The sequence below is a fragment of the Dictyostelium purpureum genome (assembly GCF_000190715.1).
Source record: "Dictyostelium purpureum unplaced genomic scaffold DICPUscaffold_488, whole genome shotgun sequence".
NCBI lineage: Eukaryota > Evosea > Eumycetozoa > Dictyosteliales > Dictyosteliaceae > Dictyostelium > Dictyostelium purpureum.
In genome coordinates, this window is record NW_003519822.1 from 715 (window position 1) to 20,402 (window position 19,688).

The 19,688-nt window shown below is 23.7% G+C and overlaps 7 protein-coding genes across 7 annotated transcripts; 2 read left to right on the plus strand and 5 right to left on the minus strand.

Annotated features, from left to right (window-relative positions):
* The first annotated feature begins 976 nt into the window (after positions 1-976).
* Positions 977-2,028, plus strand: DICPUDRAFT_93141 (uncharacterized protein). Its single transcript, XM_003293931.1, has one exon. The coding sequence runs from the start codon at positions 1,051-1,053 to the stop codon at positions 1,981-1,983; it is 933 nt and encodes a 310-aa protein (XP_003293979.1). The 5' UTR covers positions 977-1,050; the 3' UTR covers positions 1,984-2,028.
* A 68-nt stretch (positions 2,029-2,096) lies between these two features.
* On the minus strand, positions 2,097-4,013 carry DICPUDRAFT_158914 (uncharacterized protein; the record flags this gene model as incomplete). Its single annotated transcript, XM_003293933.1, has 2 exons — positions 2,097-3,460; positions 3,542-4,013. The coding sequence occupies 2 exons, from the start codon at positions 4,011-4,013 to the stop codon at positions 2,097-2,099; spliced, it is 1,836 nt and encodes a 611-aa protein (XP_003293981.1).
* A 904-nt stretch (positions 4,014-4,917) lies between these two features.
* DICPUDRAFT_84489 (uncharacterized protein) lies at positions 4,918-8,806 on the plus strand (the record flags this gene model as incomplete). Its single annotated transcript, XM_003293932.1, has 2 exons — positions 4,918-5,350; positions 5,421-8,806. The coding sequence occupies 2 exons, from the start codon at positions 4,918-4,920 to the stop codon at positions 8,804-8,806; spliced, it is 3,819 nt and encodes a 1,272-aa protein (XP_003293980.1).
* Positions 8,807-8,892: 86 nt separating this feature from the next.
* DICPUDRAFT_42810 (uncharacterized protein) lies at positions 8,893-10,458 on the minus strand (the record flags this gene model as incomplete). Its single annotated transcript, XM_003293934.1, has 1 exon — positions 8,893-10,458. The coding sequence occupies one exon, from the start codon at positions 10,456-10,458 to the stop codon at positions 8,893-8,895; it is 1,566 nt and encodes a 521-aa protein (XP_003293982.1).
* Positions 10,459-11,156: 698 nt separating this feature from the next.
* DICPUDRAFT_5964 (uncharacterized protein) lies at positions 11,157-12,893 on the minus strand (the record flags this gene model as incomplete). The annotated part of the gene is made up of 1 exon (XM_003293935.1): positions 11,157-12,893. A coding segment is annotated over one exon (1,737 nt), but the record flags the coding sequence as incomplete, so codon positions are not given.
* Positions 12,894-14,176: 1,283 nt separating this feature from the next.
* DICPUDRAFT_10636 (uncharacterized protein) lies at positions 14,177-14,836 on the minus strand (the record flags this gene model as incomplete). The annotated part of the gene is made up of 1 exon (XM_003293936.1): positions 14,177-14,836. A coding segment is annotated over one exon (660 nt), but the record flags the coding sequence as incomplete, so codon positions are not given.
* Positions 14,837-16,450: 1,614 nt separating this feature from the next.
* On the minus strand, positions 16,451-18,957 carry DICPUDRAFT_158919 (uncharacterized protein; the record flags this gene model as incomplete). Its single annotated transcript, XM_003293937.1, has 3 exons — positions 16,451-17,426; positions 17,511-18,537; positions 18,621-18,957. 3 exons carry the CDS (start codon positions 18,955-18,957, stop codon positions 16,451-16,453), a joined length of 2,340 nt encoding a protein of 779 aa, XP_003293985.1.
* Between the last annotated feature and the right edge of the window lie 731 nt (positions 18,958-19,688).

Here is a 19,688-nt window from a genome sequence, read left to right on the forward strand (position 1 = left end):
TTAAAATAAAATTAGTTTTTAATTTTTTTTATTATTTTTATTTATTTAATAGTAATATTTACTTGGCATTATTTTTTTTTTTTTAATATTATACAAAATACAAAGAATTGATTTGATAATTTTTATTTTTTTATTTTTTTTTTATGAAAAATTTTTATAAAAAAATTGTTTTAAAAAATAAAAAAATTTTAATTTTTTATTCATTTCATCATATTTTTATAAAAAATATTTTCGAGCTTTTTGGTTTTGTAAAAAATCTTTTTTTTTTCGGATATTATAAAATTTTTGGTTGTTTTTTTTTTTTTTCGCCATAATTCAAGTGAACAAATCCTCTTATAACTATTTTATTTATCCATGTCATCTGTATAAATATAATTTTTATATTAAACTCCATGTCATCAGATATATTTTTTGTATTTATTTAATAATATTTTATGGATATATTGCGTTATATAAAAAAATGATTTTATTTGTTTTAATGATGTTCTTTTAAACATATAGTTATCATATTAGTTGATTTTTAGTAAAAAATAAAAAACATCAACATAACTTGATACTATAACACTATATATCTAATATCTATATTTGTATAGAATTATAGTGGTACATTTACTTTATTATAATCCAATACAAATAAGTCTATATTAATATACACCCACCCACACATTCACACAAACAATAACCCCATACATGAAAAAAATTAAATTTAATTGTTTAAAATAATAGATATATACAATAATGGTAATATTATAAATTTTGACATATAAGTATATTGTAATAGGAATAAAAAAACAAAAGAGAATAATGATAAATAAAGGTTATTGTTTAATTTAGTAATGGAGTTGATGATTTAATATTATTTTAATTTTTTTTTATTTTTATTTATTTATTTCTTTAGTTTATTTATTTTTATTTTTTTATTTATATTTTAAAATTGTATAAATTAATTGAATTAAATCATTCATTTTCAATATATAATAAATTAAAATAAATAATAATTATTATAATAATAATTAAATAATAAAAAAAACAAAAAAAAACATATTAAAAATGAAGATTTTAAATATTTTATTAATAATAATAGTTTTAGTAAAAATAGTTCATTCTTATGAATGCGGTCCAAATAGAACTTTTGCTAAAAGTGGAGATTCATGTAAGGTTCATGGGGATTGTAATTTCCCAGATGTATGTTATGAAGGTAAATGTGGAAGAATTCGTATGCCAGGGCAATCTTGTAAAGTAAAATCAGATTGTACATTAAATTTTAATTGGGCTGAATGTATTGAAGGCGAGTGTGTTTTAAATATCAAAGTTGGTGAAAAATGTGGTGAACGTATCCACTCATTCAAAGGAAATTGTGTCAAGGGTAGTCAATGTATTAAAGGTACTTGCCAATTAACATCACCATGCAATCAATTTAACTGTCCATTAAATACATTTTGCAATTTAGATACTAAAAAGTGCCAACCATTCAACGGAACCAACTCATCATGCAAAAATGATGATCAATGCGAATCGGATCAACACTGTAATTCAAATGGTAAATGCGTCGATAACTATAGTTCAAAAGTAGGGGACTCATGCACTGATAATTCAGAAAGATCATGCAATTATTATAATGGCGAAATATGTAACACCAATACAAAGAAATGTGAAATAAATCCATCCTATTTCAAATCATGTAATGATGAATCAGACTGTAATGGTGGATTGTGTGTTTGTACTGGTAGCTCTAAAACTGTATGTGTAGGTCCATCAGGTGAAATCAAAGAACCAAAATGCAAAGACTATGAAGCAATGCTCCAACGTTGTATTGAAAAAGAAGGTTGTTCAAATTTAACTCCAATAAGTTGTTCAAAATGTTTTGTTATTTCTGAATGTATCCAATATACATGTAATGCAGTAGAAAAGTTCTATGATTATAAATCAAACTATTATAGAACATTAGATTGCCCAAGTGAATTATCAAATTCTAAATATTAAATTTTAAAAGAAGAAAAATAAATACATATAGGTTTTAAAAAATAATTATTTTTTTTGTTTTATTTTTTATTTTTTTTTTAATTATGATTATTTTTTATTTATTTTTATTTATTTTAGTAAGATCTACAAATTAAATTTATACAACCTCTCATACATTCCATTGAGGTTCTACCATAGGTGATTTTTTCACCATCTACTGCAATAATACCTTCTCTTTCAGTTGATGGATCTAAAATCATAGCATGTACTTTATATTGATCGATTAAATCACTCTTGATGTGATTACCTGTACTTGATTCTGTTAAAATTGATAGCAAGCCTGCTTTGCTTAAATTCTTATCACTTTTAATAACTACTAAATCTATTAAACCATCTGAAAGATGTGCACTTGGTGAGGCGATAAAATCTGAAGCTAAATGTGATACTGTACTTGCAACGATACCAATAAATTCACCTTCTAATTTTTTCCAACCATTTGCTAATAACTCTTGTTCTGATTGCTTTAAAAATTGTTGATTTGGTAGTTTGGTAGTTGGTACATTGTAGATCTCGGTAGATTTCATTAATGGTTTTTCAATGTCATCTTGATCCTCTGAAATGTTATCGTTATAGTTGTTACTTTTTTTAAGTTCCTCTTCTTTTTGTTCGATTTCTTTTGATAGTTCGTCCAATGATCTGTCGGTTGAGTTGTTTAAGCCTATATTAGTAATGGTACCACTATTGTTTAATGATCTTCTTAATGATGATCTAGAGTATTGCAATGGATTGGTTAAATTGTTTTCTGGGTTTGAAACGATATCGCTAATGGTTTGGATAGCATCATCAGACTCGCATACTTCACAAGAGTAGGAGCATTTTGGTATTTTGGCCATTTCGTTTTTTGAAATTTCGATTGCTGGCAAGTATAAAATTTTACCCTTATAGATACGTAGATTTAAAATTCTTATAGCAGCACCTAATACCAAACGTAATTCACCTAAACGACGCCATTTTTCAGATTCGATATCAACATCGCTAACTATACCCCAAGTTAAAGATAAAATAGAGCACCATTTGGATTCATTTTGTTGAATTACAGAGATATCCAATGGTTTGGTGAAGCCACGAATAACAGCTAAAGCACATGACATTGGATCTTGTAAACCTATGGAGCAAGCAATACCATTGCCAGTACCAGCGGGTATTAATGCTAATGGAATCTTTTTAGCCTCTTCATAGTCGGTACGAGATAATAAACCATTAATAAATTCGTGGAATAAACCATCACCACTAATAAATACAATTGTGTCATATTTCTTTGCATTAAATTTAAATCCAATCTTTTTTGCATGATCTGGTCCTTTGGTTACAGTTTTCTTTACTTGAATCTTTGAATCCGAAAATAATTGATTAATTTCATTAAATATACTTTCTGACATTTTTTTACCAGATTTTGGATTTAAAATTACTCTAATCTTTCTAGTTTTTGGATTACCTCCTAAAAATTATTAATAAATAGTATTATTATTGATTAGTTATATTTAAATAACATAATTAATAAAACAAAAGTTATACTTACTTGGTAAAATATTTAAAAATAGATCGTCTATATTTTTACTGAATCTATTTGCTTCGCTAGAGTTTTTGAAAGTAAATTTAAATTGTTTTCTACGTCTCGATTCTTTGGTAATGTCTATTGTATTCATAATACAGGAATATATGGTTACAGATTTATCAGTAGTATCACTACCGACAATTGTATCTGCAACTAAATATTTTGTAAAGTTGTTATTGTCATGATATCTAATGATAAGTGTAGATTGCTTAATTGATAATGTCACCAATCTTTCTTTATACTCTACTTGCTTGTTTTCATAGAGTACATCTTCATCTTCGACATTGGTTACAAACTCCTTTGGAGAAAAATTGCCACTGCTATTAATACTACTTGCTGTTGGTGTAATATTATTCAAACTATTATTTAAACTATTATTTAAACTATTTCTACTATTTCTTAAACTACTATTATTTGAATCGCTATTAATACTCATTATTTAAAATATCTTTTATTTAAACCTTATAATTATTTATTTTATTTTATTTTATTTTATTTATATTTATATTTAATTTATTTAATTTATATATTTATTGTTGCTACATATAAATCTAATTTTATAATAAACTATTATAACAATGGATAAAATAGAAATTGTATATGTGTTTTAATTGATTTATTAAGACGACTATGGTAAAAAAATAAAATAAAGAAAAAAAATTTTTTAAAAAATAAAATAAAATAAATTAAAAAAAAATAAAATTTTATTTTGATTTTTTTTTACATATTTCTTCCTTTTTTGACTTTTCTTATGATAATTTTTATAATTTTTTTAAATCATCAATAAAGGAATTAAATAATCAAATATATAAATATTTTCATTTCCAATTGTTTTTAATTTTGATCTAAAAATAAATTTTTTCTTTTTAAAAAAAAAAATAAAAAAAATGATTTTTTTTAAATGATTTTTTTATTATTATTTTTTTGTTTTTTTTTTAATTTCAAATGAATGATAAATTAGGATTTTCATTAATTTTATATCCCAATTTACAATTTTATTATTTAATATTATTTATTTATATTTTTTTTAATTATAAAAATAATTTTTAAAAAATTGAAAAAAAAAAAAAAAAAAAATTAAATTTTTTATTTTTTATTTTTTTTTAAAAAAGTAAAATTTTTTATTTTTTATTTTATATTATTTATATTTATTCATTCATTTATTTGTATAAATCCTATATATTGTATATTTATTTATATGGAGTTAAATAAATAGTTTTTTATTTTACTTTATATACTTTTTGGTTTTTTATTTTTTTTAAAAATTATATGTATTTTTTTTTAATTTCAACTTACATGTAAAAAAAAAAAAAAATAATAATATTTCACGATATCGTATGATGACATCTCTTTCAAATAACAAAGCTGATGATGGTGAGGTTGTAATGAAATCTTTCGAGACTTCTAACGATAACGACATTAAAGATATAGATATAAATACAGCAGACAATAACAGCTCAAATAATATCAATGATATTCCCCCATTTTTACCAACGGGCTCAACTTGGGAAATGATAGGTGATATGTTACAAAACTTAACAAGCAATCAAATTAAAAATTCAACTTCAACTTCAACCTCAACATCTACCTCTACATCAACATCAACATCTACATCGGCAACCACAGTTCCAATGAGTACTTTAGCATCAAAAGCTGAAGATGATAAAGAAAATGGTGTTGCCACAACAAAAAATGATGAAACCGATAGCAATAATAATGATAATGGTAATAATGATATAAATAGCTCTGGTTATAACTTTTTAAGTGAAAATTGTAAGTATATTTATAATTATAATTATCTTTGACCTAAATTTTTAACACTTTTTTTTTTTTTTTCTCAAAGATATGGATATATTTGGAATTTTACCATCAAAAGACCCATTGGTTTTATCAATATGTCATAAATGTACAAAACCAATTAAACAATCTAGATTCATATCACACTTTGAAAATTGTGTTGGAAATTCATTAAACTCTTCATCATCTTCCTCACAATCATCAACTCCATCACCAACTGATAATAATATAAATAATGGTGGTAGTGTTATTATAAATAGTGTAGATACAAATATAGATCAAGGTAGTGATAATGATAAGGTTAATATAGTATCAGCATCATCGGTCACAGCTCCAGCTAGTAAACCATCACCCGATCCAAAGAAAAAAGCAAATCAAGGTATTGGAAGAGGGAGACCAAAAAAAAAAGTTGATCCACCAAAACAATCTGAACCAATGATTATAGATACACCTATTACAACCAATAATAATAGTAATAGTAATAGTAATAACAATAATAGTAATGGTAATAATATTGACGATGATATACCACCAATACCATCTCAAACACAGCAAAAAGATGGAGTAAATAATGATTCCTCAAATAGTAATAATACTTCAGCACAAACAACAAATACTACAGTAACAGGTTCATCATCATTAAGTAGTTCAAGTTCTGGGATACCAAATAGTACAGCAAGTGGGGAACAACAAATTTATAAAAAAATTGGACAACCATTAACAGCTAGAAAAAGAACATACGATTCAATGAAGGCTTCATCTAATAAATTAAATATCGATGGTTCTGCTTCCTCAACGACTAATGAGGAGAATAATGCAAATAGTAATGTATTGTCAACAAGCCCACACTTAAGTTCTTTACCAGGTTCATCAACAACCACTACAAATGATAATAAGAATGTAGATATAAATTTAAATATTAATGATAAGGACCAATTATTAAATAACGAAAACAATAAAAATAGTGAAAATAATAATAATAATAATAATAATAATAATAATAATAATAATAATAATAATAATAATAATAATAATAATAATAATAATAATAATAATAATAATAATAATAACAACAGTAATAATAATAATAGTAATAATGATAATAGTAATGATAATAATATTAATAATAATGATAACAATCAAAATAGTGCAGATAATAAAAGCAGTAATAATGATAATAATGATAAAAATGATAATAAAAATGAAAATATGAATAATAATATTAATAATAGCAACAATAACAATAGCAATAACAATAATAATAGTGATAATAATAATAACAATAATAATAATAATAATAATAATAACAATAATAATAATAATAATAACAACAACAACAACAACAACAACAACAACAACAACAACAACAACGACAACAATAATAATAATAATAATAATAATAATAATAATAATAATAATAATAATAATAATAATAATAATAATAATAATAATAACAAAAATAATATTATATCTAACCCAAATAGTAGTGCTAACTCACCAGTATTGTCATCACAATTTCAAAATACTGTTTCTGTTTATAATGTTGTACCAATAATACCTTTAGCTTACAAATCAATTACAATTGGTTCAAACTCAAGATTTAAAAAGATGTTTTTAGGAGAAAAGCCAAAAGTATCAATTGTTTCAGAAGATGATACCGATAATACTGATGAATCTGATACTGATGAATCAAATAAACAAAAAGATAGTGTTAGACCATTAGGCACCCCACCAGCAAATATTGGTGTTTTTATATTAAAATCATCTGTAAGGGCTAAAAATTATCAACAGAAATTAATGGAACAACAAATGCAACAACAACAACAAATACATCAACAACAACAAATGCAAAACCAAATTAAACAACAACAAATTCAAATTCAACAACAACAAATCCAAATTCAGCAGCAACAACAACAATTGCAAATACAACAACAATTACAACAAGCACAACAAGTTGCTCAAAAACAACAAAGATCAACTGTTCAAACAACTCAAACACCTATAAACCCACAGTCCGTTTCATCAACACTTTCTATGGCCAATGCCCAACAAAAGATTAGTACATCAAATACATCACCCATCGTAGGAGAATCACCTGTAAATAACAATGCTACAACTACAGCTAATACAAATACAGCACTATTAACTTCACCTTCTACAGAAAAGAAAGAGAAGGAAAGGGAAAAAGAGAAGGAAAAAGAGAAAGAAAAAGAAAGGGAAAAAGAAAAAGATGCAAAATCAAAAAAACTTACTAAAAAAGAAAGAGAAAAGATTGAAAAGGCAAATGAGAAATCAGAAAAAGAAAAAGAAAAGAAAAAGAAAACAAAAAAAGAAAAAGAAAAAGAAAAAGAAAGAGAAGAAAAGAAATCCAAATCATCAAAGAAAAAAGAAGCATTAAAATCCAGTACCTCATCAACTAGCAGTTCTTTACTTACACCTTCTACTACAGATACAACAACAGCAGCAGCAACAACAACAGTGGCAACTGCAACCACAACAGCAAGCACTCCTTCCACAAATATATCTACTCCAGCTCAACAACCCTCTACACCACATAATAGTATTCATTCTCCAAACCAATCACAACCACTACAGATTTCTCAAACACCACAAACACCACAAACACCCCAACCAAATGTGCAACAACCACCTCAGCTATCACCGCAACAACATAACCATTTATCTCCACAGCCTACAGTTCAAAATCCACAAGGTATACCTCAAGTTTTATTACAACAAATGCAACAACAAGCTGCTCAACAACCACAGCTATCCCAACTACAATTAAACCAACAACCACAATTATTGCAACAACTTCAACAACAACCTCAACTACTACATTTAATTCAGCAACAGCAGCAACAACAACTATTACAACAAGCACCTCAAATTTTGCAACAACATTTAATAAATCCAATTTTTCAAGCACCTCCACATGTGATAAACCAACAAAATGTAAATTTATCACCACAACAGGGTTATTCAAGCACGCCAATTCAATCCCCTTTACAACAAACATTCAGCCAATCGCCAAACAATGTACCATCACCTCAATCCCAAACATCACAACAACCACAGCAGGCACAATCACAGCAACAGATACAACAAATGCACTTTTTAAGACAATTACAACAACAACAAATACAACAAGGTCAACAACCAAGTTCACTTGTAAATAATACTTTTCAACAACCTCAATTTGTTGGACTTAGAAATTCTAATGGTTTAATCCAACAAGTTCCATCACCACAGGTAGTAAACTCATTAATACAGCAACAACAACAACAACAACAATTAAACCAACAACAATTAAATCAACAACAATTAAACCAACAACAACTATTACAACAACAGATGATCCAACAACAACAATTATTACAACAACAGCTATTACAGCAACAAAAACAATTTAATCCAAATCCCCAATAATTTTTAAAAAAAAAGCGATAAATAAAGTTTTTCATTTTATATATGTACAGCATTATGTAAATATTTTTAAATGTATAGAAATAAATTTATTTTATAAAATTTAATTTATTTTGATAAATTGCATTTGAAATTTTTTTGATATCAATATCAGTTCGTCTATCTTCTTGTAATGATGGTACAATCGATCTAATTGATTCATATAGTTTTAAAGTTTTATCAGAAAGTTCAAAATTATTATTTTGTAATTTTCTTAAATCAATAGCTTGACATGCCATTAATAATGTCATTGAAATAACATCACAAAGTTTTTTCTCCATATTGGCGGCACCTAATGCAGAGTGTAAACCCAAACTAACAATATCTTGATTGAACTGTTCTGTTGTAAGACTATGTATTGAAGCTGGTGAGCATTCTTGTCTTAACCACACTACAAGGGATGTTTGTGAAATCTGCATTCCTTTAAACCCTTGGTACAATCCTGGGTATGGGCTGAGTGAGTTGGGTAATCCTTTTGAAAACCCATTATACATCATTAATGCAGTCAAAGAGTGAAGATGATTTGCAACCAATGCCATATCAATTTTAATTCCATCCATTGTTCGAGCTAAATGATTTCCCATAAAATTTCCACCAGAAAGAGCATCACCGGTATAAGGATCAATAAGAGGGTTATCATTTACAGATAATATTTCTCTTTTTATTACTACTTTAGCAGACTCTATAGACTCTGATATTACACCTAATATTTGAGGTGCACATCTTAATGAATATACTTCTTGAACTGGTTGCTCTAACTTTGTAATATCAGCTGATGGTGTATATGTTTTATTGCTTGTTATATTTTTAATATCCGAATTTTTTTTTAAATAGTTATTTAAAGTATCGGCAACATGTATTTGACCGGGATGATTTTTTAATAAGTGTATACGCATATCATAGTGTTCTCTTGATGCCAATAAAGCCTCGACCACCAACGCAACTGCACCTAGAGCTGCATTATAAATATTTTCAAAATTATATAAAGTAATACAACTTACAGCACTCATAACTCTTGTACCATTAACCAATGCTAACCCCTCTTTAGATTTTAATACTAAAGGGTCAATATTTGCAAGTTGTAATGCTTTCGATGCATCCATTAATTCATTATTATATTTAACAGTACCCTTACCACACAAAGCATTAGCAATATAACTTAATGGTACCAAATCACCACTTGCCCCAACTGAACCATATTGTGGTATTTGAGGAATTATACCTTTATTAATGTGATCTGCCAATAAAATAATGACCTCTGGTCTCACTGCTGACCATCCTTTTGATAAAGCAATGATAATAATAAATTGAGAAGCTCTTACGTAATCATCTGAAAAACAATCACCGGTTCCAGCTGATAAAAAATCCAATAAATTTGATTGATGATGATCTAGGCTTTCAAATGGTATTATTAAATCAGCATTTCCACCAAAACCGGTATTTATACCATATATTGTTTTATTTTCTTTTAAATTTGCATCCAATTTTTCCCTTCCTTGTTTTAAAAAAACTAGAAGTTTATCGTCAATTATAATTTTCTTTTTTCCATATGATATATTTATTATATCTTGAATTTCAATATCATTAATATTAGTATTTACTATATAACTGTGCATAGTTTCTTTAAAATGTAAAAAAAAATTATTTTAAGATGATTAAATAAAAAAATATAATACCAAAAATTAAAAAAAAATAATAATAAAATTTTATTAAATAATATTTTTTTTTCCTTTTTTGTTTATCTCTATTATCTACTAAATCTAATTTATATTTTTGATTATTTTTCATTTATTTTTTTAAAAGATTTTGTTTATTAACTATTATTAAACTTCATCTTATATTTTTTAGTAATTATTAGTTAGAGTTATTAAAAAAAATTTATTAAAAGATCGCTATATAGGGAAAAAAATCTGTTAATAAATATACAAGGATGTGTTATAATTAAACAATCTAATATTTATAATGATTTATTCTATTATTGTTATTATTAATTTATTATTTTGTTGTTTAAAACATAAAACAAATTATTAAATAAGCTTTCTTCGACAATTTGTAAACAATTTATTAATTGGGTACCATAGTTTGAAATTGAATCTAAAAATACATGGTTCGAATTTTTTACATATATGAACTTTAAATTTGGAGGTAATGGTAATTTAAACTCGGGGGAGCCATGAACAATTAAGTGCTCTAAAGAATCTGGTAACCAATCTTTGGAATACTCATCGTTTGCTATTCGTGTTGGTAATTCCAAAAGCTTTATTGTTGTTGGGAGTGAATCAGAATTTATAGAATGAGTAAAATATTTTGAATTTAATCTTAAAGATACTAAATTTATGGGTAGCGAATTTGATTTTAAAACTGAATTAAATTCATTTCCTAAAATTAAAGTTTTTAAATATTTTGGTAAAGTTGAAGAAGAAAGTATTTGATTAAATCTTTGATCGAATTCTAAATAGGTGATACTATCTGGTAAAGAGCAAGGTAATATTATTTGATTAAAAAAAATACCAAATTTAATACTCTTTAAATTTGTTACATTATGAAGATAACTTGGCAAAATTCTTTGATTAAATAAGCTTCCAAATGTTAAGGAAGTTATATGGCTTGGAATAATCGCACGTTCAAACTCTCTGGTATCAAATAAGCCACCAACGTCAACAGAAACTACATTCCTTGGTAAATCTTTTAAGTACTCTATTGGGTCATTTAAATCTAAAAAAGTAAACGAATTTACTTGTGGTGGGATTTCTCTAATATACATTGCATTTAAACCTTGGAGACTGTAAACACTATCTGGTAATGAGTTTGATTTAAATATTTGATTTTCACCAACTTTAAGTTTTAAAACAGAGTCTGGTATACAACCTTCCTGAATTACTTGATTTGAATCTATGCCACCTAGACATAAATCTGTTACTGATGATGGAATAGAACCCTTTTCAATATCTTGTTGAAAGTATCTACCAAAAGATAGCTTAGTTAGATTTGGTGGTAAACAATTTTTATTATTAACTTTAATTGGTTGATTAAACTGTGATGGAAAAGAAAGATTTGTTACAGAGTTAGGAATTGTTCCAAAAGTAATTGGTTTATTGAAATTTCCTACTACTGAAAACTCTAAACTGGTTAATGTGGATGGTAAAACTCCAAAATCTATATCCCTATCGAAATTTGAACCAAATTTAATTGATTTTAATTTATATGGTAAAAATGATATTATTTTAAAACAATTATTATTACCATATTCTTCATTACCATTACAATTACTATCTAATGTTATATTATCTATCATAATATCTATATTGTTGTTTGGTGTATTTTCTTCTGTACTATAACAATCGGAATATGAAGAAAGTACTGATATTGGTTTATTAAATGAATAACCAAATGTAAGATTAACTAACCCTTCAGGTAGCAAATCTTTTTCTAAATCTCTATTAAAACATCCACCAAAAGTAAGATTTTCTACACTCTTTGGAATACTTCCAATATATAGTTTTTGATTAAATCTATCGGAAAAGATAAGAGTCTTTAAAGTTTTTGGTAGTACATTCGCGAAGATTGGTTGGTCAAACTCAAAACCTAGGTCCAAATAAGTTAAACCTCGAGATGGAAAAGAGTCTATTAAAGAATTATTAAAACTTTTACCGAGAGTTAAAGATTGAATTGTTGAATTTATAACACCCTTTTCAAGTTGCTGATTGAACCAATAATTTAATTTTAAATTTGTTATTGATTTAGGAAAGCACCCTACTTCTAGGGGTTCATTTGCATTATTGCTACCTAGCTCGATGGACTTTACTGTTGGTGGTAAGTGATTTAAAAATGTTACTAACTTTTCATGACTATTTGAAAAAATTAACTTCATTGAACCCAAATATTTCTTGAAAGGATATGCACAAAAGGAATCAAGGTTAAATGTTCTTTGAAAATAATGTATATTATAAAATTTTAAATGTTGTAAAATTAGTGATTTGGTATAAAAGTTACGCCATACTAAAAAAAATAAATAAGTATTTTTTTCTATATCATTATTATCTATTATTTTATAATTAATTGAAATTAATTCTACCATTTTTTATTTTATTTTATTAATATTGTTATTAATGTTATTATTTACTATCTGTTAATTTATATATATAACTATTAGATTTATAAATTTAAAAATATAACTATTACAATCTAATTTTTATTAATTGATAAGGGTACAGATTAATCTTTTTATTTTATTAAAAAATGGATTTAAATAAAAAATTAAAAAAAAAAAAAAAAAAAAAAAAAAAAAAAAATATTTTATCTTTTATGATAATCAAGATGATTTCTTTAAATTGATTTTGTGGAACTGAAGCTATTAATAATATTTTTGGAGTAGTTTTAAAAAAATTTGTTATTATTATTTTTTTGCTTTTTATTAATTATTTTTATTATACATTAATAAGAAATTAATTACAATAAATTTTTAAGAATTTTAGATAACGATGATTGATAGTATTAAGTGTTAAAATGGTTATTAGAAAATCAGTTTGGATTTAAAGGTTGATAATTTGAAATAAAATTTTTTTTTTTTTTTTTAGATTTTTTTACCCACAAAATGAAATTGATTATAATAATGAAAAAAGTAAGATCCTTTTATAAGTGAAAATATTATTGTTGAAAAATATCTTGTTATTTTTTTTTTTGTTCAAAACAATTATTATAATTTGTTTTTGTTTTAACAAAACCAAAAAATTTAAGGGATAATCACAAAAAAAATAAAAAAATAAAAAAAAAAGAAAGGTTTTGTGATAATGTAAAAAGAATTTGTTTGTATTAAAAATAAATATAGTTTTTTTAAAGAAAAAATAATTCAATTAAAAATTATTTGATTTTAAAAAAAAATATTTTATTTAAGCTTTATTTTGATTGTTCTTTATCTTCTTTATCATTTTTAATATCTCTCTCTGTATTATTGTCGTTATTGTTAATATGATTATTAATATTATCAATATCATTGTTGCTGTTGTTATTATTAATTTTATTATTATTGTCATTGTCACTATCATTATTATTATCTTCATTTTTATTATCTTTTTTATTTTCAATTAGATTTTCATTATTTTTAGTTGATGATGTAGATGATGAAAGTTCTTTACTGTTGTTGTTATTACTACTGCCATTATTATTACTATTATTATTGTTATTGCCGCTAATACTGTTATTATCTAAAGGATCTATATTGTTTATTTTTTCAGAAGATCTATTAATTAAACTATTGTTATTATTATCAATTTCATTATAATTATTTTGTTGTTGTTGTTGTTGTTGTTGATTAATTTCTAAACTATCTAAATCCCAATCAATTGGTAATTGAGAAGATTGAATTAAAATTTTATTTGTAATACTAAAATGGTGACAACTGAAAAAACCTTTTTGTGCAGAAAATTGGGATGGTGATGATGCAGTGAGAATTGTATGATTATTATTTGAACTATTGATGATATTTATTTTTTGTTGAGCTTGTTTACCCCATAATAAAAAGATGATACCTTGACGATATTTAGCTAAACACTCGATGGCATAATCTGTAAATTGCTCCCAACCACGAGATCCATGGGACTCTGATGAACCTTTTTTAATTGTTAAAGAACTATTTAGCAAGAGTACACCTTGTTTGGACCATTTTTCAAGATTGCCATGAGTTGTATTCTTGCAAATATTTAAATCGCTTTGTAATTCCAAATAAATATTTGAAAGGGTTGCTGGTAATTGTTTATTGACATGAGTATCAACAGAAAATGCTAAACCATTGGCTTGATTTGATGAAGATGGTGGCTCTTGACCCAATAAAACAACTTTGACCTTATCAAATGGTGTTTCATTAAAGCATCTAAATATTTGATTAGTTGGTGGTGAAATTACAATACCACTTTCTTTTTCATTATCTAAAAATGTCATTAATGATTTAAAATATTCTTTTTCAAATTCTTTTTCTAATTGATTTTTCCATCCTTTTTCGGTTAATGATTTTTTAATTTCATTACTATAATTATCATTAATATTTAAATTACTATTTGAATTATTATTAATGTTACTGCTATTATTATTATTATTATTATTACTATTTGTGTGTACTCTTTTATTTCTATTATTATTATTTTGATTAATATAATTTATATAACTATTATTATCAATTGAAAAAGAAGGTGATGTTGAATTAAATGGTGATGTAAGTTGATTTGAAAAATATGGTGATGAAGGTTGTTGAATTTGTTGTTGGATTTGCATAGGTTGGAAGGTTTGAAACTGTTGTTGCTGTTGTTGATTTTGTAATTGGAATTGTTGTAATTGTTGATAATAATGATTTAATTGTATTTGATGTTGTTCCTGATTTGGTATAGATGATGTTGACTCTTCATGTGATCTTTTCTTTTTATTTGTAGCATTTTGTTGTGGTTGTTGTGAAAAATTCATTTGTTCAAATTGTTGTTGTTGTTGTGGTTGTGATGGTTGTGTATGTGGAAAATTTGTATATGAAAATACTTGTTGATTCTGAATATTATTATTATTAAAGAATTGTTCTTTTGGATTTATAAAAAATGGACTATTTATTGCTTGAAGTGAATTATTTTGAAATAAATTATTAGTTTGTCCAATATATGGATTATTGATATTATTATTGTTGTTGATACTGATGTTGTTACTATTATTATTATTATTATTATTATTATTATTATTGTTATTATTATTATTATTATTATAACTTAAAAATTCATGAACCATATTTATTATTTTATTATTGTTTTATTTTTTTATTATTTATTTATATATACAAAAATATAATAGGTAAATTTTTACTTTTTTTATTTTTTTTTTCTATTATTAACTATTATTAAACTATATGTTCTTTATTATATGATTGTTAAGTTTAAAACTATTTTTTTTTTTTAAAATTTATTATTTTATTATGAAATGATTATTTAAATTTAATTAAATTTTTTTTTTTGTGATTAACTGCTGATAAAAAAAAAATTAAAAAGATTGAATAGGTTTTTTTTTATTTTAATTCTTTACAACACAAAAAAACTTTAAGTTATTATATATAAAAAAATAATAATAAATATAGTTCAAATTTATACAAAGAGATAAAAAAATTGCTTTGGAATAAATAAATTTTAAAAAAAAAAAAAAAAAAAAAAAAAATTTTAAAAAATACACAAAAAAAAATTTAAAAAAAAATTAAATTTTAAAAAAATAAAAATTATTTTTATAATTTTTTTAATTTTAAGAAATTTATAACTATATGGTATACCAATAATATATATTTGAAAAAAGTTTAAATTATAACTATTTATGATAATTATTATAAATAAAAATAAAAATAAAAAAAATAAAAATAAAAAATATTTTTAAATATAATTAAAAATAGATTTTACAAAAAAAGAAAATTTATGGTTTACGAAAAAAAAAAAAAAAAAAAATGATCAAAAAAAAACTATTTTTTCTAAATTTGATTTTATTAATAATATTATTAATATAAATAAATTACTCTAGTGATTAAAAAACCTATTATTATTTTCTATTGTTTAATTGATTTTTTTTTTTTTTGTTTTTTTTAAAAATTATAATTTATAATTTTGTTGTTGATTTTGAAGAAGAGGATGAAAATAATAATCTTTCTAAATTTATAAATGGCTTTTCAATTAAGAGATGAATAACAAATGAAATAGCAAATGTTAAAGCTATATTACCAACATACATATAGGAAAATTCTATGACACTGTAATGTAATAAATTTGACATTGAATAAATTCTATACATGATGACCAATGGATGAACTAAATAAGCGGAATAAGTAAGTTTTGAAAAGAATTTCCAAATACCCAACTCTAAGAACCATTTTAATACACCACCATAACCATAGAATGTAGCAATCATGAATAAACCCAAACCAATGGTAAACCAGGTGTGAGCGAAACCAGAGAACAAAGCATTTTGATAGTTGGACCATGCATTCTTATAAAAGGTGTATGGAATATAAGATAAAAAGAAAGTAATAAACAAAGCTACTGCATAAATGGTGTAACGAGCCAATTTAAAATGATAGATATATCTAACACGTCTACTTGCTTTTGGATCACAATAGATGAAGGCGATTAGAATACCAACTAGATAAGGACCAATTCTATTCCATGGCTTTTGATAAATATCGGTGATAAAAGATTGAGATTGGTTAACTGATGAACTTGACATCATATCAAAGAATGGTGTGAGATGGTAGTGATATGAAATGATGGTCGAATTGATAATGCAACCTGCAATTAAACCAACTACTAGAATCCAAGCTACAATTTTACATTTTCTAAATAAAATTATAAATATTGGTGTAATGATAAAGAATTGCATATCATTTGCTAAATACCATGCCCATGGGAAACATTCATTTGCTAAAGTTGTATAAAGATTATTAAAATATAATAAATTTACCCACCAATTTGCATTACAATCTTCATATGAAAAATTATAATACATATACCATGCTGGACCAGTACCCATAATTGGTATAACATAAGTTGAAAAAAATAATAAAAAGTAATATAATGGACTTTATAAAATTTTTAAAAAAAAATTATTAATAAAACTAAAAAAAAGATATAAAATTAAAAAAATATAATAATTATATAATTACCTTAGTCTAATAAATCTATGAATTAAATACATTAACCAAAATTTAATTGTACCAATATTTGATTTACTATCATTTTGAGTTTGATTTTGATTTTTATTCAATTGATTTAAAACTGAATAAACTACTAAAAAACCAGATAACATGAAAAAATTATCAACAGCAAATTCACCAGCTGGTACAGCTTGAAAAGTGAATGGCTTAAATGCATAGTCAATGATATACATTAAATTATCGTAACCTAAACCTAAAGCACCGAATAATATACTGTGACCTAAAATTACCCAACATGTTGATAATGTACGGATACCATCCAATGAATCGAAATGACGCTTTTGACTTGAATTAAATACTAATGAATTGAAATTCTTTACTAATGAAAAGCATAATAGATATTTTATAAACCAATGATTTGTATTTTCAAATTGATCCAATATTGAAAAATAAAATGGAGGTTCTGGGTCTTCAATTCTTTTATTGGATTCATCTTCATCATCTAAACTATTATTATTGTCATCACCATTACTACTATTACCATAACTTGAACTATTATTTACATTATTGTAATTACTTTCAAAATAACTTTTTGGATTTAATAATGAATATGGGTTATTGTTGCCCCCATATCTCTTTCTAAGGGCTACCAATTTGAAAAAGAATAAATAATCTACCAATGTACCAATTATAACATTCAATAATATAAATCCTGAAATACCTGTCATAACCCATGTTCCTACATTTTTTGTGGCTGGTGTAAAAGTTGGGTTGGTTTCATTATAACACTTTAACATTGTAGTTGCATTAAGTGTCATATTGGATTGTAATAATGATAATATTGAATACTGTGTCATTAAACCTAAGACATCCTCTGTTGAGCAATAAATTGCACTTGGATAACAAACCCCAACTAAAACTGGTAACAATCCATCCACTGTACCATCAAATAAACAATATTGACTTACATTTGATGGTAATGATATACATGAATCGTAATTTCCCAACTCATTAAATCCAACACCACTATACATTGCTATAAAAATCAAAATCAAAAAAATATATATTAATTTTAATAATTTTAAAATATTATATTTAATACAAATATTAAATACTTACCCATTAATGGATTACTCATCATAATTCCTAAAAAAATACTTGAGCAATTATCTGAAACTGAATATTCTAAATTTGAAATTTCTTGCATAAATTCATTTTTATTTGTATTTTCTTTGTTGTTTTTGTTGTTGTTATCGATGATTGTTGTGTCTATTAATTTCTTTTTAATTCCTAATAATTCATTTTGATAATTATCAATACTATTGTAATAATTTTCTATATTTTGATTTACAGGTAATGAATCACCATACTTATATCTTTTACAATCAACTAAATTTTGATTAAATAATAAAATGATAATTGTTAAAAATTTAATTAAATTTAATAAAATTTTCATTTTTTTTTTAATAATTATAAAATATATATATAAAAATATATATATATTATTTATTATTATTTATTGATTATATAGGGTAAAATAAAAAAAAAATAAAAAAAAAAAAAAATAGGAAACAAAAATGATTAATTTCGTTTTTTTAAGCAATAAAGATATTTTTTTTTTAGGAAAAATATAAAAATTTTAAAAAATAAAATAATAAAAAATAAAAAGATTTTTATATTACATATAAGGTTATATATTTACATTTATATCTATTTTTGGAAATATTAAATATTACTCTAAAATTATTTAGTTTTTAGTTTATTTTTTAATTGAATAAATAATTTCGTTTTTATAAGTTTTATAGATATTTTTTTAGATATTTTTTTAAAATAAAAAAATTATGATTAAAGTTTATATATAATTAAATTTAAACTATTAAATAATTAAACAAAAAAAAAAAAAAAAACAATGGATTATTTGTAATTTATGTGATTGAAACTGTAAAAACTTTTTCTTTTTCTTTTTTTTTTTTTTTTTTTTTTTAAAAAATTAATTTTTTATTTTTCCATTTTTTTTAATTTAAAAGTTTTTTTTTTTTTTTTTTTTTACCCCCGGATTAATAATTTTACAAAAAAAAATTTTTTTTTTTTTTTTTTTAAGGTTTTTTTTTTTAAAAAAAAAAAAAAAAAAAAATATTTTTAAATTTTTAAAAGGGAATTAAATTTTAAAAATTTTTTTAAATTTTA